Source organism: Dreissena polymorpha, chromosome 12 (genome assembly GCF_020536995.1).
Source record: "Dreissena polymorpha isolate Duluth1 chromosome 12, UMN_Dpol_1.0, whole genome shotgun sequence".
Classification (NCBI taxonomy): Eukaryota; Metazoa; Mollusca; class Bivalvia; order Myida; family Dreissenidae; genus Dreissena; species Dreissena polymorpha.
The window spans coordinates 72,085,182-72,110,008 of NC_068366.1; the positions used below are offsets into that span (position 1 = coordinate 72,085,182).

The window sequence follows — 24,827 nt, forward strand, 5'->3', positions numbered from 1 at the left end:
TTTATGTTAACATAATTGTGTTTAATTAAACTCGCACTGCTTTGCAGAACAATTGAACATGATGTGAAGGGCCGATCAAACATTGACACTATCAGCTAAACACCGGTATGCTCATTTACGCAATACTTTTAACGATATTGTTTTTTTTATAATTATAAGTAATTTTATCACCAGTGATATCAGGATAATGTTGTTCAATATATTTTCAACAATAATACTGCTAAAATGTGGGATTATGAATTGCCTAGTTTCCGATAAACTGTTTAGCACAGGGGACAATTTGCACGTTGTCTCACACCATAACAAAATGAAACGAAGCTTGACGCTGGTTAAACATTAAAGGGATCTTTTCACGCTTTGGTAAATTGACAAAATTGAAAAAAGTTGTTTCAGATTCGCAAATTTTCGTTTTAGTTATGATATTTGTGAGGAAACAGTAATACTGAACATTTACCATGGTCTAATATAGCCATTACATGCATCTTTTGACGATTTTAAAACCTAAAAATTATAAAGCTTTGCAACGCGAAACGATTGAATAATTTGGAGAGCTCTGTAGTTGTTTTATTTTGTGAAACTGCGAAGATTGCTTATATAAAGTATAAAATACGTCTCCTTTACATACTTGGCAGAATGGCCGAGCGGTCTAAATAGTTTTTACTCCAGGACTTCGGGGGTCACTGGTTCGAGCCCTGATGCGGGCTACTTTTTTTTCCTTTTTTTAATTTTATTCTTGATTTTTTACTGAAGCTTTTTAGATCCAATGTTTGCATTTATCAATATAAAGCATTTAATGACAAACTTCAAAACATGCCAAAGTCTGTGAAAAGGCCCCTTTAAGCAGTTGCAGTGTTGAGCAGATGTAAATAATATTTAAAATATAAAAATATATTTTTGTTCGCCCAACTCTAACCCTGTCGACGACTTATATGTTGAATCTAATGCAGATTCAATATCAACAAACGCACCGTTTACTTCCTTCGTTATTCTTTTTTAGTTGGTCGCGTTAGCGGCCAGCTAAATTTACAGAGCATATTTTGCAGATCAATATGTGCTTAGAAGCCTTAAGTACGGTAAGAACCGCAACTCACTCTGCTAGGGACGATTACCGCTGCCTGTCTTCAGCAGACGACAAATGATTCTGCTCTAGCATTGAGTGTATATACCCTCTAGCAGTGAGTGTATAAACCAGCATGTAAGACGACATTGGCCAGCATAGTGTTTATCATTGAAATCTGTACATATTGGCTGCTTTCAGGGAAAACGGGGCTTAATGCACGTCAAATAAGATTAGCCTGTGTACACTGATTAGCCTGTGCAATGCGCACAAGCTAATCAAGGACGACAACAGCGAACAACTTCAGTGCCTTCAGCGCTTTGATTTTGTTAAACCACCAGAAAATGCGCAACTTGAACAATTCTTTCTTTCAAAACATAATCGTTAAAAAAAAGAAAAGAAGTTGTCCAATTTATTAGACTTTGGTAAATTTCTTCGCACGAGGGTAACAAACGTGATTTCGGCTCGTGTTTTCTGTGGTGTGTTAATGGCTGGCAATATTGACATGCAGTCGCGTTGCGGTTGAGTGGACACAAATCTCGTAGTATTACCTCTCAGGTAAACAGCTAATAACAAGGAAGATACATACAAAGCTAGTTAGTTACGAGTGACAGTCGAATTCCCACGGTTTAAACTTTGCTTAAGAGTTAAACGTGTTTTTGTTTAATCACACATAAATAAATTCAAACCAACGTGATTTAAAATATGCCATAACGTGAGTTTTAACATCGCTTAGAAATTGTTCATTCCTTCAATCGACGCTGGTAATTAAAGTGCGAATGGCAGGTGTAATTTAAAAATTTTGACAATGGGGACTTTTGAGTGATCGGGAAGCAATGTGCAGAAAAATTTGAAATCGGACGATAGAAGAATGTAAGGTATTAATTAAAGGCAAGTATACATGATGCGAATATATAATATCATGAATTTTACAAATTAAATGATTTCATTACTTGTAGCTAGTTTGCGATGTTTTGTGCTGTGTTTGTAACACAGTTCTCACCTGTATTGGTAGTTTGTTTGATACATACATTTGAATATTTTAATGCTATTGCAGAAGTTGCGGTTTAAACATAAAACACTCGATTGTTCATGCCGTCTCAGATGGCAATTAAAATTCAGACAGTTATTAGTCTTTAGTTGTGAACGCATATTTGTGTCGGCTTCATTCTTAACCACATTTACTTTTAAAAAGCTTAATACAGCGCTTGAGTCTTTTTATTATGTATTATTATGTTTGTAATTGCAAGCCCATCGTACAGATGCACCAGCTTACGCGCGGGATTTTCTTTCTTTCTTTTTTGAATCGTTGAATTGCGTTAAGTGTTAAATTGGCGATCTATTTTTGTATGAGTACACCTGCATACACGGCATGCACAAACAGATCAATACATTTATTAAGTTTTACGTGAAGCACGTTGAGTGTGAATAGGTGAAATAACACCCTGATATGCCTGTGATATTGTCTTAAAATCGCGCATTTCTGTCGTACAGACATACATTTTAATCCAACTTCTCATATTGCTTAACTCGGGATACTAACATGTAACAACCCCTTTGGCAATGTGAACTTCGATACGAACAAAGATGCAGATCTAGCCCTTATAACTATATGACAATGTTGCTCATATACACGGGAAATGTTTTCATCATATACTTTAAATGCCCGTCGCGTAAAGTGCGACTTAACCCATCAGGGCGCATTTCAAACCTTCTAATTAACTTACATCAAAGAAGCGCACAGACTGTTCGAAGTGCGAAATACCCCATGAAGTCTTGCTTTTTATTCCGGTGGCATGTGTCTATAAACCTATAAACATTCAGCAAACGATGGGATGCACCTTTATAGAAAGTGTTAATTGGCGTCATAATTTAAAGTTGTATGTGACATCTGTTTTGAAAGTTCTTCTCAATATGAATACATGTATTCTTCCGTTTTAACTATATATAAACTGGTATTTGAATTATATAATTTGTATGACCCAATGTTAGTTTATGATAATACGTTGCACTTTTAAGAAAATAGACAGCACAATCCCCACAGAAAGGCAATATTTAAATTAAAATGCGTCCTTGTAAAAATACTTTTATTCGCACTATAGATAGTAATCAATCGCGCTTCCGGTTAACGTTTTCATAATGTGGTACCATAGGCAAATTTATGTTAATTTTGTGTAAGAATTGTGATAATCGTAGGCACTTAGTATCACAAACATACTTAAGTCATTATTATGACTCAACTTTGTTTTTTTGTTTTTTTCTCATTTTTTGAGATAAGGTTGATTAGCATACTCAACTCTGAGCTTGACCATGAATGTGAGCGTTTGACCATATATTTGATGTAAGATTTTTTAATGGGCTGACCAACATTCGTAGTGCTCACTTGGGAGAAACTCAAAACTCGACTTCTGAGTTAAGCTTACAAAATTGAGAATATTCATGATACAAGGCCCCGAGCATGAGTTACTTGAGTCTCGCTCTAGGGAAACAGTTTTAACCCTTTACCCCTTAGATACGTATTTTACGCCTTTGAAGTCCCTTAGAAACTTAAAAAGACCTTTCTTACTGTATTCTAGTTTTAAAGACTTCATTTAAATACTGAGATACTAGATACTGAGGAGCAGCAAACAGCATTAAACCTGAAAAGACTGCGAGTTACATTTTTACTTTGCTTCTCAGTGGGAAAGGGTTACATTCCTGTGCTTTAAGTGTCGTCCCACATTAGCATGTGCAGTCCTGACAGGCTAATCAAGTACGACACTTTACGCTGTTATTTAATTTTAATTTTAAAGGAAGTCTCATTTAAGCGCCAATCGAGTCTAGGAGTACAATGCCGTCCCAATCGAGTCTAGGAGTACAATGCCGTCCCAATCGAGTCTAGGAGTACAGTGACGTCCCAATCGAGTCTAGGAGTACAGTGACGTCCCAATCGAGTCTAGGAGTACAGTGACGTCCCAATCGAGTCTAGGAGAACAATGCCGTCCCAATCGAGTCTAGGAGAACAATGCCGTCCCAATCGAGTCTAGGAGTACAGTGCCGTCCCTTATCAGCCTCATGTTAGGAATGCACATGCTAATCTGGTACGACACTTTATGCACATTCTTTAAGCCCCGTTTTCACAAAGCGAGACTTATATATGACAAAGATTCAGCATACAATGATTGACCCTTTTTATCACGTTTACTTTGCCCCATTTTTTGTAGTTTGTATAAGTATTCCTTTATAAAATATAGCCTCCACGTTTTCGCTCATGGTGCTTGTTCACTTATAAGTGCACCATATTTCCTCATCTTCACAGTAAAAGCGATACAGATTTCGCAAGGCATTAAATACATGCAACCAATCAGAAAATTGGACTTAATGCATGATTGGAAAGTGTCGCCGGAGATTAGCCTTTGCGCTTCGCACATGCTAATCATTGACGACACTTTCCGCTTGTATTGAACTTTTCTTTTAATGGAGGTTTCTTGTAAATGACAATCTAGTCTAGGCGGGAAGTGTCGTCCCTAATTGGCCCGTGTGGACTGCACTGGGTTATCTGGGATGGCACTTAATGCACATGCATTAAGCTCAGTTTCTGAGAACGAGGCTCGTGTTTTAGACGGAATACCGCATGTATCATTCAACCTAACTAGACGACCATGCGACCACCGTTAGAACTCAACCGTCTCACCATCCTCAACATCGTCGCCATCGTGTGCTACTGCCTGTCCATGATGTTCCACATCATCGCCTACGCCACCCACAGCTGGGCCTCTCTGGTCCTCAACGGCGTCCGCTGGGAGATGGGCCTCTGGCAGGGTTGCCGACAGACCGACGACGGCGGATGGAAGTGCACCACCGACGTGTTTCAGGATGACGTATTTCAAAATGGTACGAGTAAGTGTACGCTTTCTGGGCCCGTATTCGCCAACCCATTCAAATCATTCTTAGATTTGAGAATAAGGAATAGACTTAGAACCACGAAAAATACGCACAGTGTTTGAGTATCTGCAAGTACCATTAAGCTATACATTTTTACTTAACTATGCTATTAACTGCTGAATATACCCGGGAATCCCTTCGTAACACACATATAATGTGGAACTTAAACGCGAGATTGTGCATTATTGTGAAGTAATTTGATACCCTAATTAAGCACATCTACAATATGTGTTTGTAGTAAATTCAGTTCAATGGACAATAGCATCAATCAAAATGGAGGAAGACTAATTTTCGCAAATTTATGACCGTCGCAAATATTTTTTATATATTATCTCAGCACGGTGCACGTAAATGGATGTGTGCACATGCACGGGATTGATTTGACCCTTGAAGTGAAAAGATCATTAAGATCTTTTGACCGAAACTGTTACTTAAAACACAACTACCTGTTTTTGTATTCCACTGATAGAATGCAAGCTATCAAACATGCCTTGGGAGCGTAATCTACGCATAATTTTGTTTGTTTTCACATTTAAATGATACGTTAGTAGAGTGCACAGTTTAGATCATGACTTGGCAATTCTATTTTCCGAAACATTTGACTTTTTAAGCATTAAAAGAGCAGTTAGTAGAGCTGAAAGTTTGTTGTGCAAAAAATGACATAATTATTGTTTGAAGTATTAGTTTGTCGGATCAATCGTGTGTGTGTGTTGGGGGGGGGGGGGGGGGTTGCGCGTGTGCGTGTGTGAGCCATTACATTTTAAATTTGTACGTTAAACATTACACCAAAGACATGTATTTAGTCTTCATATTATTCTACTAACCTTTTTAACCACAAGCAGGGAAATGGACCTCTTTAAATTAAGAACCTCATAAAATACCGACTGGTGGATGTAATAAAAAGTTGCTAAATAGGCTAGGCCCTCCCACATGCGTTTTGCCAGGTTTGCCAGGTCAAGCTGTAATTACAAGCTGCTATCAATCGAATAATTTGTGTAAACTTTTTTTTCAATATTGAATGTACGACCGCACGAAATTGTCGGTCACTGAAATTTCGTGAAATGTGTACGCCATTCATATTGCCCGGCCCTTGAAGATACAAGTTTTATTTAACTGAATAAGTCAAGATCAATGTACTTTAACAAAAATCATACAATTACATATTATTTAAAATGATTTGTTTTTCAATTTAAAAAGAAATCATGCTGTCCATCACATTTACGTAAGCGAAGGGGTGATGTTGTCCTCGTTAAATGTATTTTGTATTAAATAAATTATCTCGATCTTGTTTAGTTTTTACTTCAGGGGGTGCAGCTGGATTGCCAGAGTGTTTGTATTGTATAAGCTCCCATACAGAAACAGAAGAACTACTACAGACACACAGAATATTTTATTTGCTATATTAAACTTACGTAAAAGCCTTGACTTTTCTCTACAATTGTACGTTATGTACACTGGTACATTGATTCATATTTGGTTGAATAACTAGTCATTTATGGAGTAATTGCAAGTCATTCCAAAATCATGCCCAATCTATTCATTATTTCTGTGTCATGATAAATCTGCTAAGTTTTGTGAATAACTCTATTTAAACCACATGAATCACGCACCGGTATGCGGTCGTTATTTTTAGGCAGTGACTGGCATACAGGAAGTCAGATTATGATGACGTTGGCGCTTGTCATTCTGTTTTTCCTCGAGTTCGCCCTTCTGGGATACCTGTGCATTCACCGACTCCAGAAATACAAATCCAAACTACTGGGCTTCGTCGTCGGCCTGTCAATGTCCGCAGGTAACTTGTGTATTCTTTTATATAGTAGTAGTCTCTATCTCTGGGGAAACTGCTGCGTTCTATTCATCTGCCATATGAGTCGCGCTCTGGGTAAACGATGTTTAATAAATGTGCGTAAAGCGTCGGCCCAGATTAACCCTTGCAGTCAGCACAAGCTAAGCAGGGACGACACTTTCCGCGTTGATGCTTTTTCTCCTTTAAAGGAAGTCTCTTCTTGGCGAAAATCCATTTAAGGCGGAAAGTTTCGTACCTGATTAGCTTGTGCGGACTGCACAGACCAATCTGGGATGGCATTCTACGCATATTCATGTAGCCTTGTTTTTCCAGAGCGCGGCATATATTATATAAAGCATGTCAATCTTTCCTTAAAACTCATTTTTAAGCGATCCTATAACATATGTTGTTTTCCTTTTAAATTTGGATTAATTGTTCAAATTAATAAATAAAGATTTCATCACATTTAATACCTTAACGAATTTGCAACATTTAATACTTTAACGAATTTGCATGTCTCTTGCTTTATCCAAATATATTTACCCATCAGTAGGTGTAATTTAAAATAAAATCGCAGATGGTAATTAATCTGTCATGTTAAGATAGTACGTAAAATATAGTAGTAATAAAGTACAGATACGTAATTTACAGTGAAGTTATTTTCTTTTTTGAACAGCCTTATTACTTAAATATGTGTTGCCATTTATAAAATTTTTGAAAATATGCCATATTTTGATAAACTAAGAGTAAACGTTTAATTCCATTTATTAAATTACTAGTAAATATGCCACGATAAGTATTTAAGTTAGACGCTTTTTACCAATGTCTTCTTTATATGCCAAATTAAACAAGCGAAAATGTGTGATGCCATTTATCAAAATTTTTGTTAATTTATAAGCTGAGATGTCTGAGATTTATGAAGTTTAAAAATATATTATAAAACTTTATAAAAGTCTTTATAAATAATTTTAGACACTACAGAAATATATAAGGTTATAGAACATACCAGTATTATTGATTATTCGGCTTTAAATTGGCGAATAATCATGTATTATTGTCTATGGTACTTACATACTGTTATCCATGATAACTTCTTATTATATAGTGTGTGTAAACATTCAACAAAAAGTAAACATAATATGATTACAAGATGTTACAGCATGGAAGCAGAGATTTAACGTTTTCCACATTATTATTCACGGTACTGTTTTAAATATATGTAAACGCATACATGCTTTCCACGTGTTTTTTACCTACCGGACCGTTACGAGTGGATCAGCGAAGGGTGTTCCGGCCCTACGGATATTGTTTCGCGTCAAATGACGTTATTTGGTGCGTTATGAATCTGAATAAAAACATCTCTAAAGCTATTGATAGCGATACACTTTTAAATTGTTTAGCCCTTTCACGAAATATACAATGTACGTATAATCTTTACTCGATCCATTTCCCAAATACTGCATGAACAGAGATAACATAAAGCAGAATACAAAGCATGTGATCTTTTTGTATTAAAGTTAGCATGGATTAATCAAGAATTTATATTAAGCATGACTTAATTTAGAATATTTTAAAAAGGATTCACTCTTAAGTCTTAATATGAGTTGGTTTTTCAATAATCATCACGATTAAAGGTTTGTTCCACGAATATTTTGTTAAAAGTACACGTATCTACTTGTTAAGGGCATGTTTGAATTCATACATGCTCAAAACAAGCAGATTACAAAATAATTCGAGGAGTCCTATATGATTTTATGTTCTTGTTTTTTGTCTTGGATAAGGCTATATGTGAATTTAATGTTGCATCTTGTTAAATAACTGTTATTCAATAGGCATTCTTAACTCAATAACTGCAAATATTAGATTTGTGAAATCTAAGGTTGTTGGTTGGTTTGGTAGGTGCAGAAAACAGCAGCCAAAATATGGGAAATTCGATGGAGACGAAAACATTTATTTTTAATTTATTTTTTTTAGTTATAGTAACTGCGAATACCTCATGGTCACCGATGTCCGATACGATTTGGATTTATGCAGTGAAGTCGGCAACCACTAACCGCCGCTGATTTGACATAAATATATACAGTAATACGATATTTGATTGAACACGATGTTAGCGATGATAATATAGACACCATAAACACGAAACAAAATCAATAATGCGCCTGTAAATGCATGTATATTATATTGCATCTCCGCATTAATTATTACCATCGTTTTGCTGCATACCGAGCTGGAATACCGCATACAAGATAAGTTGCCTGCTTGTGTTGTGTGAATCTTTCGTTTTTTTCTAAGACAAAACTTATCCAGCGGTTTTTAAGTTTTAACCCTTTCCCACTTAGAAGCAAAGTGAAAATGTCTATATGCAAACAGCATTAAACCAGAACAGTCTGCGAGTAACTCTCAGTCTGTTCAGGTTTTGTGCTGTTTGCTGCTCATCAGTATCAAAGGGTTGGAAATGAAGCCTTAAAACTTGAATCTAGTAAGAAAGGTCTTACATTTAATATAACTTTCTAATGGACTACAAATGCGTGAAAATACATATCTACGTGGTAAAGGGTTAAGCTCAATGCGGTAGCTATTTAAACAATGTTTACGGTAAATACATGTATAGCTTTTTACCATTTAACGCTATCATATTTTCCTGTTTAAATTTTAATATGTTTCATACACATATACCACTTATTATTTATAGTTGGAGTACCTTGTTGGATAAGTTTTGGATGTTGTTCGCATAAACCATCTTTTCTGCGCATGTCTGTTTTGCATTTACCGCATGCTTGTATTTAATCAAGATCGGATCAAAGATGAGGCAAAGATTCGTCGCATACAACTGTAGCTAAACTAACTTTCTCTCGTTTTAGGTATCTTAACACTCGCGACAATAATTCTGTGCGGCGTTCGAGCTCTGGAGGCACATAGCGGAGCCCTCGAGTGGTCCTTTGGAATGCTCCTGTTGACCTTATCATTCGAAATCCTTTGCCTTTGCATCGTTTTATTTAATGTGTATAAGAACCACCTGTTAGGCAAGTCAATGAAAAGGACGCGAGATGTGTACGGGATCATAGATACAAACTTGGTCGATGACAAACCGTTTAGTTACGTCAATCAAACCTTCACAGTGGTCGATCTGAATTTAGATGATGCCGCGTTTTAAATTTGAGGCACAGCTTATTTGATTAGAATATCCTTTAAAGATATATATTCAGTTAATTATACAATGAGAGTGTTACAATCAGAGTGCTGGGTAAATGTGCAAAATGAGAACCAGTGTCTTGTCCCAGAATAGTCAACCACGTGATTCCACAGATCAGACATTCAAATGAAAAAATTGAATGAATTTTGCCCTTAATATAACAAAGGCAAACAATAGTTCACCAGTTTGAAGAAGAACATAACTGTATGTGTTCATGCATATTAATGAAGTTAACGACACGACTGGTGTGTCGTTTTCGATGACTTTAAAAAGTGTTATGACCATATTCAACAGTCATCGTTATGATCATGGATGAATCGTCCCTCTGCATAGATAACTTTGAACGAATGAAACAACATACGATGTTTTCAAAGAATGTGTCGTACCACAACCATTAACTTATTATAGAGTTTTAAATTGTGTACATACATTAATATCAGAAACAGTTATGATGTTTTAATTAGAGCTACTGTTGTAAACTACCATTTCGAACACAGTTAATTAGAATGACTCGCTATTTATTCCAGTCCCGATATGTGTCTCTATTTAACTAAAAAACACATCGTTAATTATAATTTTCTATTTTTAATTTCATATTAAACTTTTGCAGAGTTCATTTTTACAAATGCTAACATCATATATATATATATTTTGACGTTGTAATATATTGTATTATGCCCTGATGAGCTATGCGAAACGCGTTGGCTAAATCAATATATATTTAAAATCCCAGACACGTGTTTTTACTTTTATTATATATATATATATACATACATATATATATGTACCTTTATAAAACCATGTCAGATATACTAATTGGTAAAATGTAACTTTATTCACATCATTACCAAACAATGTATCATGACAATCGATAAAATCGCTATATAGAACGTTTCGAACTATTTAATACGATCCAAACGATTTCTAAATAGCGATGTTCAAATATGCATTAATAAAAGCATTAAGATGTGTGTGTCTTTCGGTTTAATTGATATACACATTTGTATAGCAAGTGTATTCTGTTTACTAGATGTAATAGGTATTCCTTATGTACGTTTTGCTAATTAACATTTTTAAAATTTCCGAGACTATCTGAAAATGTGTGTATAATTGTAGACTTTGCTAACGCAACACTTTTCAAACTTGAATATCTGATTTATTAGCTAAGATTCTGATTTAAAATTTTGCGTGTTATCATATGACTACATTCTGAGCACGCTCACGGTGAAATCATTCATCCTTGACGATCGGACGCTTCAGCACGTGGGGTATGTATGGTTTCATCTGTTTGCAAGTGGATATCACGAAACGCAATACTATTCTAAAATTATTTCAATTTTATCATTTAAGGTGGGTTCTTATATCAGGATTACATAAAACTAGTTGTTTTTTAGTGTATGGCTCATATGAATACGAGCCATGCAATGTTCAGCGCATTTTGGCATATTGCAGGTTGCCTGCAAGTGTATTGGAGACTTTTCTGACGCAACAGTTTTCAAACTTGAATATCTCTGTTATAAGTAAAATTAAAAATTGTAGATGTGATGATTTGACTACACTCGGTGCAAGTTAACGATAAAATCACCCATTCGTGACGATCGGACGCTTTATCACGTGGGGTGGGTAGCATGCAATTTGCCAAAATGCGCAGTTGCGCTACTTAATATTCATATGAGCCGTACATTTTTTTTATTAATTTTATGTTTTCCTGGTGTAAGAACCCACATTAAATGATGAAATTAAAATGAATTAATAATAGTATTGCGCTTCAACATTTCCACGTGCAAAAATACGAAACTATACATTCCCCACGTGCTAAAGCGTCCAATAGTCACGGATGAATGTTTTTATCGTCAGCTTGCTCAGAATATGTAGTCAAATGATCACATTTAAAAAATTTAATCAAAATCTTATCTCATAACAGAGATATTCAAGTTTGAAAAGTGTTGCGTTAGAAAAGTCTCAAACTGAAAGTGTATACTAATGGTGCATATTTATACACTATAAAATTGAAAATTGCATATAGCACCGAATCATGAAAAAAGGACAAAATAATATTTAAGTTGCAAAGCTCGAACTCAAAATGCTCAATATTTAATACGAACATAGGTTACTCCAACACTTTAATATTTGTTAAATGGCAATCGATGGTGTGGACTCGGATCGTGTTGATGGTTTTGCTAACTGATAAAATTGCAAGCAAACTCTAGAAGACTCAGATCGTGCTGATGGTTTTGTTAACTCATCACATTGCAAGCAAATACCAGAAGACTTTTATCTTGTTGATGTTTTTTTTAACTCGTCTCATGCCAAACAACTACTACACGACTCGAATCGTAATGATAGGATTGTCATCTCATTACATGCAAAGCAAATACTAGAAGACTTTGATCTTGTTGATGGGTTTGTTAACTCATTACACTGTAAGCATATACTAGAATACTTTGATCTTGTTGATGGTTTTGTTAACTCGTCATATTACAAGCAAATAATAAGACGTGAATCGTGCTGACGGTTTTGTTAACTCATTACAAGCAAATACTACAAGACTTTAACCGTGTTGAAGGTTTTGTTCAATAATCTCATTACAAGAGATACTTCATGACTTGGATCTAGTTTATGGTTTTGTTACCTAATCACATTCATATTAAACACATCAAGACTTGATTCTTGTTGATTGTTTTGTTATCTTATAACATTGCAAGCAAATACTTCAAGACTTGAATCGTGTTGATGGGATTGTTAACTCATTACATTGCAGGCAAATACTACACTAGCAAATACTATAAGGCTTTGATCTTGTTAATGGTTTTGTTCACTCATTAGATTGCGAGCAAGACTTAAATCTTGTTTACGGTCCTGTTAGCTCATAACATTCAAAGCAAATATACACGACTTGAATCCTGTTGATGGTTATGTTTTATTATCACTTTGCAAGCAATACTACGTGACGACTTGGATCTGGTTGATGTTTTTAACTCATCATATTGCAAGAGAATACTGTAGGAACACCATTGGTATGTTTCACGAGAATGGTATAATTGTGTCCGTTTGGAAAACCTTTAACGGGTTATTACAATTCACACTGTTTTATCTCTGTGTCGTTTTAGGTATAATTACAGCCATTGGGATGGGGGGTTTCCGAAATGAAATTAAGTACGTCTATCAGGGCGAGTTTTCGATGGGAATGTCCTATGGCTTGGCGGCCGTAGCTTGCACCTTGGAATTTGTATGCAGTGTGTTTGTTTGTGTCGTCCACGCGCGAACCACGTCTCTTGCACAGAGTGTATAACACATGGAAACGACTTAAGACTGTGTAAGATATTTACAATACGAATAACAACAGCAAACATAAACATCGTTGCATGTATAAATTATATGCACTGAAATTACAACAGCCTGAAAACAGTCTTTATGCATTTACCATATGCACTAACATTATAAATACTAAGCTATCTATCTATCTCTGATTACTGCCAACCGCTCTTTCGAGTATTATAGGCAGAGGGACATTATCGAGTCCGTTTCCTGGGAAGAACTAGTACTTGGTGTCTATGAAGGAGATAATGAGAACGCTCCCAGAGTAGGGAGCGAACCCACGAACTCCCGATCGCTTGGCGGACACCTCATCCACTACACCACCGCGATCTTGCTAATTAAGTTCATAAGAGGAGCGTGTACAAATTGTTTAAAAAGTCAAACTTACATGTTAAATGTGCTCATGCGTTGATCTTTGTTGTTGTTGTTGTTGTTGATTTTTACTTTTGTTAAAAGTGAAGGCATTATTAATATAATTTTCTTTGCGAAGTCTTTCTGTTGCATTTACCGTTCATGTATAGCAGAATTATGATCCTTTTGTAGAAAATAAAGGTTAAGGTTTGAGTTAAACTTTACACTTGTCTTCGAGCTAATTATTAGAGTTCAGTTACCAAGGCCTATAGCTCAGATCTGTTATTTAGCAAAACTATGCCTCTTAGTGTACTTTATTGGTTAGTTTACATATATCGTTATTACTTCTTATATTTAGGTTTACTGAGAGAAAACAAAAAAGTGTACACTAAATGCAGAGAAATAGTCGAGGGCGCTCTTGAATAGTTTATTTAATACATCTGATTATTATCAATTGAATAGTACTTTCATCCACCAAAATTGTATTTGTTGTATTGGCTTTCTATATGGAAATATCTAGTGTGTGTATGTATTCTTTATAAGTATACCTGCTGTGAAATATATTATTGGAGTTATCAGATAATATAGCACAATTAAATTTTGCATTTCTATTTTAAACGTGTTAAAAGTAATACGTGTCTGATAAATTAACACATGTCTTTGTATTTTATCCGACAACTTTGCAAAAAATACAATTTGAAGTCGAGTCAATGCATATATCAATAAGTTGTTATCTTCGAAAGCTTGCAATTATAAAAATTCAGGGTTATATTTTTATGCAATGCATTCGAAACATTATTCGTCTTTGTCCTTGCAATATGTGTTTGTTACGAATTGAACGGCTTTAGTGGTTTCGTGATGACATTGACACTCATTTATGTTGAAAACTTACGTCAAAAAGAAGTATTTAGCAGCATGTTACGCTAATTATGAGTTTCTTCGATAAGAACTGAACAAATAATGACGATCCTCAAGCTTGAATCTAAAACGGCTGATTTATATCAATTAGGTTGTTGTTAAAACAATGTTTAGTTTCACTTTTACACACAGTTATTTTTCCACTAGTATCAGTTCGAATCACTACTGTATCAATAAATGAGGGTGATATAGATAAGAAATGGCTCTTGCGACTTTCGATTATAATAAAATGTTTACGATTTCCGAGTGTGTTGTTGTGTGTTTGGAATAGCCAATACAAATACAAGTGACGTGCAATGTAATCATCAAACCAAACTTGTGGATATCTATTATACTTTTTAAAATTTATTTCTGAACTTAACTTTCGATAACCTGTCGTCGACTGTTCATGAATTACAGTACGAAACGAAAATACCTTTTTATCAGATTCAATATATCAGTATACACGACTGTCCGCCGGAGTGAGAACTAAAAAAATGATGACGGAATTATAATCAGTAGTAAGGAAGTTCGAAGCTGTTTGTTTGGTAGATCAACACCTGCATATCAACTGTCTCCGAGACTTTCACCTAATCGGTTTTATTATAGAAAAACTAATTTGTATGTGAAAACACAGCTAACATTCTTCTAAAACCCTTTCAAAATCAAACACCAGAGCTATACTTATATGATTTTAACCACAATTGGTCCATAATATGGGAAGGTTTGTTTTTAACTACAAGAAAGATGGTTGGTTTTTCAAACAATCGAAGGTCTTGATAACAACTTTTGTCAAATATTATGCTTTTGATGCGAGTTTATATATGACCAGTATAACCATACTCCAGCGCTTTATTAAGTCTATATTCAAATTATGTTTATAATAATTATTTTATTATCTGTTGGCTGAATGCGCTGATTATAAGTCCGCAAAATGGATAAGAATAAAAATAACATCTGTTCATCCAATTCCTTTGAACACATTTACATGGTAATGCATACGAATCGGACTGATCGGTCTACTGTTCTCGGTGACAACTACTTAAATAGTAGAATACGCCATAAATGTTACCAAACTTTAATAGAAGTTTGTAAAAATAGTCATTTAAGTTAATGTTTACGTTGAATATTGGTATCAGATACTTAAAGGGGCCGTCCAACAGATTTTGGCATGTATCAAAGCTTGTCATTAACTGCTGTAAATGTTTTATATTGATAAAGTAAAACATTTGAACTAAAAATCTCCAGTAAAAAATAAGAATACAATTTAAAAAAAGAAAAAAAACGTAAACCTCCACAGGGCTCGAACCACTGACCCCTACAGTCATGGAGTTTTGGAGTAAAATGTCTTCCGACTTTACCACTCGACCATCCACGCTCACATCAAATGCGGAGGTATTTTTTAGCTATTGCAATCCTCGTAGTTCCCTTAAAATATCAATTCGCGTCGAACGACGCTTTTGACTGTTGGGCAGTCCCTTTAACTTGCTGAAGCTCAAAGTATTTACTCAGGCTAAGTAGTGCTTACAAAAGAGGCACTACATTTGTCTCATATAAGCCTCTCTTTCCATTGTAGCATTCTGCCACTTTCTTGTCCTCATCATGTACGGATCGGAAGTCGAGAAGGTGCCGGACTCATCCGTGAAAGGGTCGTTTGGTGTCATCATCATCAGCTTCTTTCTAGAAATCGCCATCCCAATAATCCTCCGAATAGACAAAGAATCCGAAAATGTGTTTATACTGATCGGTCTCAGAAAACGACCGGTTCCTAGGTCGAGACGGGACACACCTGACACGAAAGACACAAGGTCTGTGTATAGTGTACCTCGTCGCCAAGAAAATGTTTCCATGCATCGTACAATAAATCTTGAAGATAAGTCGCAGCCTACGCGGACCTCTGCTACGTCATTAACGGAGACAGAGACGTTTAGGAAGTTCGCCTTTCATGAAAATCTTACCGTAAATGCATCGACTGCTTCGTTAGCAAGTTTTGATTCTATAAACGTGCGCTCAGCTGCCTATGTGAATCATTCGTATATGACTGACAGATCGTCCATAGAAAGTGGTGTTTAGTATTACTTTATTCAGTTTGGTGAATATCACTTCACCATTGATTCGAAACGTATTGCATCATCATAATGTACATGGAATCTGAGCAACAGTTTGTGCTATGAAAGATCCTTCCGAACTATTATTTTCAAATGGTTAATGGTTAAATTAGTGAAATTTGAGCCTTGTATTTAAAAAGGTTAGTCTCAAGCTATGTATTTTATGTCGATTGCATCGAAAGCCTGGGGCTTATGGAAACACTTTTTAATTAAATACTTATAAAGTTCTTACCAAATGTAGTGATTGTTACCATGACAAAATGTGTTGCGAGCATTGAACACAAACTCATGAATACATCTAACGCAGTAATACATTTTATTGAATGCTTATTACATACATTTGTTCTACTGTGTGCATATTTTACTGGTTATTAATTGACAAACAAACTCGGAGGCTTAGCTTCTCTTTTTTTCTGATAAGCATGAAACATGAAATGTTTTCTGAAATTATGTGTGACAAATGTGTTACTTGATACTGGAACAGTTCTCGTTTGCGTTTGTCTGATGTTTATGTAGTGATTGTTTGATTTTTAGAATGTTCATTGAAGGGTTATTGCATTTTGTAGGCGATTTGTCCTGTCTTAAATAAAAGACTTGATGATTGAACCAGGAGTTTCACTCCTGATAACCTTTGTGGAGTTTCAATTTTTCTACATTTTATAGTATTTTTTTATTTATGTGTAGTTATTGTGACGTGTATTTTTATTTTGAAGAACGTAAAATGTGTGTTAAATTTACAAATGGCCGCATTGCGTGTACTCTTACCATCGCAGCAACGAATTATATTATGCTATATGTACATAATAGTGTTTCTTTTCTGACTTTATGTGTGTGTTAAGAGCAATTATTTTTTATTCTTTAGACTTTTGAAAAGATTAATTAGAATTACAATCAGAGTTAAAGTCTAAAAAAAATTAATGTGACTCCATCTTCGGTTAACTGTATACAATGACTAATTTTTTAAACAACAATTCACATACTTCTTTCACTTTATTCGCAACACGTCTTATCCGTATTTCTTTTATAACTTACTGTTACAGTTTATGTAAAAGTTTCGTTCGTTTGAGAGTGTCCGTTATAGACGAAGAAGGCATTCTACCTAAAGGTTATTGCAAAATATCACTTAATCAATTTATTAGAATTCCATGCCAGTGCAATCTATTCCATAACCATTATTTAAACATGTAGCAACTTCATTTTATATTCTCGTTTAAAACGAATTTTTATTCATGTTTTGTGTTTATTTACTCATTTTTAAATATGATATGTGGTTCATTCTAACTTTGTTTAGAAGCAAACGCATACGTAGGTTGTTTATAAAACACTAAGTTGACTTCTAATTCCTTTTTTACAATTTTATTTCAATCCTAATCGTTATGTCCTCAATCGCACATACGGATTAACCCGGCCTTTGCATGCTGGGAAATGTGTCATCTGCTAAAATGTCGTCTGCTGAATTTCTAATTCAAAGGGTTAAATTGTATTACTCAGTCGAACTGTGTTTTCTCTATATACAAGAATAAGCGAATTCAACCATCAATTGTTCATGAAAAGTATACGTTCGTTCGTGTTATTATAACAAAATAATCATAAAATATGAACTTTTTGGGATAACAATATGAAAGCGTTATCTTTAATTATTGCATGCGCTTGGTTTCCTTTGCCATAATAGTACCTTAGCTAATCGATCGGTTGTTGTTTCATTTGTATTCGTTGTAAGAAAATAAAACGACTTACCATTATTCAGCGCAGTCATCTTGCATGTTCAACTGCTGTTATCGACTGTGTTTACCCTTTAAAACGGGAAGAACAATTTATCCAACGTTGCCAATCCACACGTAATTACCATTTCACTGATACTAATGCAGCCTGTATTTAAGATTTATATTTACCTGCATAACGTAGTTTGCATTCAGAATAAGTATGTGTGTTGGTTTTTCATGTATAGACACTGGAGATTATTAATTGTATATACAATTCATTTAAAATTAATTAACTAAGCTTACATACGATAAACATGTACGCTGTATTTGCCTCTAATATTATAACGACATATATATTAATATGAACCTTCTTTGCAATTGAAAGAAAAATGGTCATAAATTATAACTTTTCTTTCAACAGGTTTATGTGATTCGTCTTACATTTGTAGAAGATATAAATAAAAACTATTTTCAAGCTATTATATCAGTGTTAACGACATATAAATCACAAACGATTAACATTTCAGTGCCGTTTTTGTTACAGGAGCATATACCATGTGTGCTTGAAGCCAGAAATACGAAACTACTTTTCCTGCTTGCAAAATAAGGCTTTAAAAAATTCCTTGCCATTGAAGCCTTCGCATATTTTTCAGTTCTGTTTCAGCTGATAAAGATGATCGTCTACAAAAAAGAAATGAAATCTCACCAAACTGATGTCAAATTTTGGCGAATAAGCTGCATTATTTTTGTATTGCTAATCGAAATTAGTCTGCCTTGAGTGAAATCCCTGTCGATTATCAAACGATATCACATTGACCAACGTCGTCTTATTTGTTTTTTGTTAACTTGGCGGGCATGAATACTATCAAGAGTCGTACAGCACATTGGCATCAATATCGGGAACCGTGGATGGTGTCTCGAAAATTGACCGCTTTTCAACGGAAACATCCATGACGCCATCGTCTTTTGAAGAGACGCTCCATCCTTTTTCATACCCAGATGGTGTCTTACCGCATGACTGTTAAATGCTAGAATTAAGGACAAATTATAGAAACAAATGGGAATACCGTTGAAAATCTCGCATAGATATTTAGAATTTAGCGCGAAAAGAACTGACTTGACTTCAACGTCGAACATGTATTCTCACATGAAACAGTGAACTACATTAACAAATGAATAATTCATTTTAATTAATTACAATTATTTCGCGATTCTAGTTAAATAGAACTCACTTTATTGTCAACGACATACAGTTTGTTAAATTACACTTGAGAGCTAAATAAATACACATACGATGCTTGAAAAATAGCGTCTGCCTGTCTGTATCGCAATCTGAATAGCCTTAAGTTAAGGTGATTGTATGAATCTAATAATTAATAAAAAAAAATAATAGTATTAAATACGTCGATCACTTGACCAGAACGTGAGTTAACTTTGCTTAAATGAAGTATATTATATTGTTATTTTCTTCTATATATGGTAGTTTGTAAGATTATAAAACAATGTCGACATAGTTATAATGTAAACGATACACCTGTATATGTTTTGCCTGATAAGAAATACCATGATGAAAATATTGTATTGTCAAGGCAATTACCGGATTGGATGAGTAAGCAAGAAAAGGAACATTTGGTATTGAGATAATTCTTGAATTATTATAAAGTTAAAATTTCCAATTATGAAATGAAAGGAAGTGTAATATAACTCATTATATTTAATGAATATGCCATACTAATCATTTGTGTTGCGTGTCATTCGAGGAAATTTATTTAAATGAAATTAAGCTAATTACTGGACAGCACGTGTATAACTGCCATGTGGGTGTAATAATGCAATTTTACCAATACATATATTCAATTGTATACTGCCTGGCTTTGAAATATAAAAAACTATTAAAACCAACGAGACATCGCAGCAAGAAAAAACATCCGTCAACGTCTTGAGTCATTGAATAGTGACAATAATTCACCCTGTACTTAAATTGATTTAAGGTGGATAAACGTATTGAAGCTGCAAATGGAAGGACTTTGAAGATTTAAGACATGTCCCTCATTTATCGAATCGAACAATTTCTATGTTAGCAGTCCCAACTTGTCACATTAACCGACTGGTGAAACCTGGGAAGCGGACAACGACAACGAGCGAGGGATGGTATTGTAATGCGCATGGGGGGGGGGGGTTAGGGTAAGGGTTATGGTTAGGGTTAGGGGTCGGGTATGGGTTGGGGTTAGCCTTAACCCATACTTTAACCCTAACCCGACCCCTTACCCTAACCCTTCCCTAACCATAACCCATGGTTATCGCCCCTATACCATGCCTCGCTCGTTGTAATTGTCCTCTTCCCGTGAAACCTTGACGGGACATGATACAATTTTAGCATTGTTGTGGTTAGTCAAACGGCAGAATGCATAATTTTATTGCGCTTTCGTTTTGAGTGCAGCCATCCGAAATTCGTATTCTCACACTAGGATTATTAACGTACGGTTAAGTTAAGTGTAAGTAAGTTGATTCTAGATAATAAATACTTCAGTTTTCGAAGAATATTTACAACAGATTATATGGTCGAACCAAGGAAAGGAGGTATAATCACTCATCTTTTTCAGCTCAAGTGACTTCAGCATCTCGGTGACACAGTTACTTGCGCGAGGTGTGTTCTTCCAATATGACTCAGTCTATTATGCCCGACTTTGCACTAACTCCACTGTATTCAAGTTGGCTTTTTTTCAAGAACACTAATGGCAACTCCTACTTTGACGAGGGAAAGTCAGTTAAGAACATTTTAATCTATTTATTTATTGTAAGTTTAAGTATATTTGTTTATATTCTTTTATGAAGGAGTCGTTAACGTCAAAATATACATCAATACATGGCACCAGTGTGTTGTTTGAATTATCCGGGTGAACAGGTAGTGGAATAAGTCAGTAGTAAGCCAGTTACGATGATATGCTGTTTCCTACCTGCTGTTTGATAGTTGGTTAGGTTCGTTTTCAAGACGCTGATAGTAGAACTATCATTGTTTTTAATGCTCATTATGTGGTTATTGCATTTGATATTTCGGTGATGTTGACACCTTACAATAAAAACTTCTTTTCACAAAATGATATTCGACAAATGCCCGTAGAGTTTCCCATGAATTACGGCCCTTGGTGAATCTTTCGTTTGTTTACAATATGGCGTCGATTGGATACGTTGTTACATTTTTACTTTCATGTTTACTGCACCAATCTTTGTGTATGTATCAATCTTTCACCAATACTATCATGGCTTAGGAAACTACGCTGATATATACTTGACAAATGATCAAACAAACTATGTTATCAATGCGACCATGAGTTGCTTGTTACCATAGTCAATATAAATTGCCGCCTTAACTTGGCTTAAGAGTCTTTTGATGATTTTTTCTTTGGCAGACTCTTGGCGTCAATAGTCCACTCTATCTTTTTAATAGCGAGAGTTTTCCTTCTTTGTCTATATTGATGCGCAAGGAATTTGGTGCGCAGCATTCAAGCCCCGATATCAGACAGTTAATATCAACGGATTGCAATAATATTTACATACCTGTGTAGATAATTCATTTCTCAATAATGTTCCGTAAGAATTATGTAATGACTCTTTCAATTTTGCACGCCTGACCAATTTAAATCAACACACTACTCACATTTTCAATTCCAATCGCTGTGCCCGCTGTATACGGCCACAGGTGGTTAGCGTGTGGCTATGATATTAATTAGTGAAAACATCATTTTGAATGATAAATAATCATATTATAACGAAAAATTAACTTTTCTGGAAAAAAAAATATTTCACTATCAAATATATATATATAACAAGGTATGCAACTCAAAATCAGCCCAAAACGGGGTGCATCGCTTTGAACAGCCATATCTTCATAAATTTTGCAGCGATTTTCACGATCTCGGTCTTATTCAACGCAGAAATGAATTTCCTTTCTGGAAATGTATATGTCTTGCAATATTTTAACAAATGCTGGGTCAACTTTTAAGAAATAACACGATACACAACACGCATGACCCAGTTGACAGTGATCATGCTGTCTTTAAGACTGAAATCTTCACGGAGTAAAGGGCAACTTCCCTACAAAGTTCATGTAGTTCGATACCATAATTCAATAAAACGTATGAAAAAACATTATTACCGTTCTTGTCGTTACATTCTGCATCAAGACTAACTGTCCAGCGCCGTTTGAAACCTTTGTTTACATACATTTCAACTAACTGACATTTTAAACATACGAGTGATTTCATTGGTCCAATGCGGAGGTGTGTCTTTACGACTGGAGATTTCATTCATAAAGAATACATGATCACTGTCAACTGGGTCATGCGTGTTGTGTATCGTGTTATTTCTTAAAAGTTGACCCAGCATTTGTAAAAATATTGCAAGACATATACATTTCCAGAAAGGAAATTCATTTCTGCGTTGAATAAGACCGAGATCGTGAAAATCGCTGCACAATTGATGAAGATATGGCTGTTCAAAGCGATGCACCCCGTTTTGGGGTGATTTTGAGTTGCATACCTTGTTATATATATATTTGATAGTGAAATTTTTTTTTTCAGAAAAGTTAATTTTTCGTTATAATATGATTATTTATCATTCAAAATGATGTTTTCACTAATTAATATCATAGCCACACGCTAACCACCTGTGTATACGGCAGGTAGATTTTAATCGATAACGCAGCCTATTACACAGTATGCCTTCTTCTGATTGGTTGATATTTAAATATTTCATAACATGGCTAGAGGTCAGTGATTGTATTGCGATTTAAGCAGAAGTTTAACTGAAACAAATTATGCCTTTTAACTTCAATTCGACGCTATTTGAGGTAAAAATGGACTCATTAACTAAAACTTTATGAGTTGGTTATGTTCTTTTGCAATTTTAAGCATATTGATATAATAGTATTGTATTTAATTTTCGTTATGGTTTTTGCAGACCGGAGTTTCAGCGTTCAGATTTCTTCTGAACGCGAATTATTTCAGCTACTTGTTACCACAACGCACAAGACTTATTGCAATAATCCAACTCTAGCTAAAGAAACTTCAGCCTACAGTTTATAAAGTATTGACATACCTGTACGCTGAAGCCAACCCCGTATCGAAAGTCAACCAGAGTCGTAACATATTTATGTCACGCTATAAATCAAAGAATGCTCATTTTCTTGGATACATTTCTACATATATTGGTGGATGGATATAAATTACTGCATCGAGGAATATTTTAAGGTTCAAATGTTTCAAATGCATCTTACAATAGATGAAAATAACTCTCATCGGTCTGAAAATCACAATTTTGACGCCATTGTCGCTTTGTCATGTGACGAGTTTTCATTTGGATACTTTCGTATCGACCTTGACATTTTATGCTGAAATTGTAAACATTACTTTCATTTTCTGAAATCTATTATTTGTGATTAACAACTTACGTCTGATGGATTATAAGCTGAAATAATTCGCGTTCAGAATAAATCTGAAAAAGAGTCTGCCAAAGCAAAAATCATCAAAAGACTCTATGGCGGCAATTTATATTGACTAGTGGATTATAAGACTGATTTCAGTGTGAATCAGGTAGTTTTTAATAATATTTACTTTGAGTTTGTATTTACACTACAATTTGTTTACAAAACAAGCCAGAATAATCTGAAATACCGGGAAATGTCATTCTGAATTTGAAAACACTTGAGCACATGGTATGTTACTAAAAATAGCAATAACGTCATATGACCGTGAAATCTCGGGAGATTCGCATTTCAAGAAAGTCTGTCACATCGCTGTTTTCCTCGATATGTAGGAGCAGAATATATAAATTTTTAATGTTTAAGATAGTATTTGGTGGAAGAATATATCAGTTAAATGTGAAAAATGTCAATCTTTCCGATCAAGTGGTTAATTTGGGCCAATTACTGCATTTAAAAGCTGTTCTGGGCCGGTCTTTGTTAACTGTTAACTTTTCGGGAATTTCTGGTTGACTTTCCTAATGGGGTTGGTCCATAACTATAAAGTCATGCCAGTCAAAAATCATAAAAAGCGACATTTAAAGTTATGGTAACCAGAACAAATCCAACTCCTGCTCGATTAGTCATTGTCGGCTCAGGTACTGCTTACATGTACCCCGGGCACTCTTAAGTAAACTAACAGGCTATTTTTTTTATTAATTATATGCTCATTTATATCAGTTTTCTGTAAAAATTGCCTCTATATTATTGAAACTCATACTCAAAAAGCATGTTGATGCAGTTTTTTTTAAAGACAAGTTTGTTTAAGATAAACGGCAGAGCGTTTTACTACATCAGATTTTCGGCGGGAATACAACTCGGGTACAGTCTAATATCGACCCGGTACAATTAAGTATATTTACCGTACCTGGGGTACATGAAGCATACTTAAGAGTACCCGGGGTACATGTAAGTAGTTCCCGAGCCAACAATGACCAATTGAGCCCAACTCCCTGCTATCGACCAGGT

The 24,827-nt window shown here is 35.0% G+C and overlaps 2 protein-coding genes across 5 annotated transcripts in view; both read left to right on the plus strand.

Annotated features, from left to right (window-relative positions):
• Nucleotides 1-1,620: 1,620 nt before the first annotated feature.
• LOC127853595 (uncharacterized) lies at nt 1,621-17,265 on the plus strand. Of its 4 annotated transcripts, XM_052388263.1 has the most exons (5): nt 1,621-1,948; nt 4,659-4,936; nt 6,615-6,773; nt 13,074-13,279; nt 16,106-17,265. In XM_052388263.1, exons 2-4 carry the CDS (start codon nt 4,699-4,701, stop codon nt 13,253-13,255), a joined length of 579 nt encoding a protein of 192 aa, XP_052244223.1. In that variant the 5' UTR covers nt 1,621-1,948; nt 4,659-4,698; the 3' UTR covers nt 13,256-13,279; nt 16,106-17,265. The 4 variants fall into 4 exon arrangements, with proteins under 4 accessions (XP_052244223.1, XP_052244220.1, XP_052244222.1 ...); XM_052388260.1 differs by lacking the exon at nt 13,074-13,279 and having other exon boundaries at nt 16,088-17,265; XM_052388262.1 differs by lacking the exon at nt 13,074-13,279.
• A 4,244-nt stretch (nt 17,266-21,509) lies between these two features.
• Nucleotides 21,510-24,827, plus strand: part of LOC127852720 (uncharacterized) — a 64,445-nt gene continuing 61,127 nt past the window's right edge. Inside the window, exon 1 of the mRNA XM_052386672.1 lies at nt 21,510-21,571. Coding sequence (XP_052242632.1) covers nt 21,511-21,571 — 61 coding nt within the window. The 5' untranslated portion in view covers nt 21,510. The remainder of the gene's footprint in view (nt 21,572-24,827) is intronic.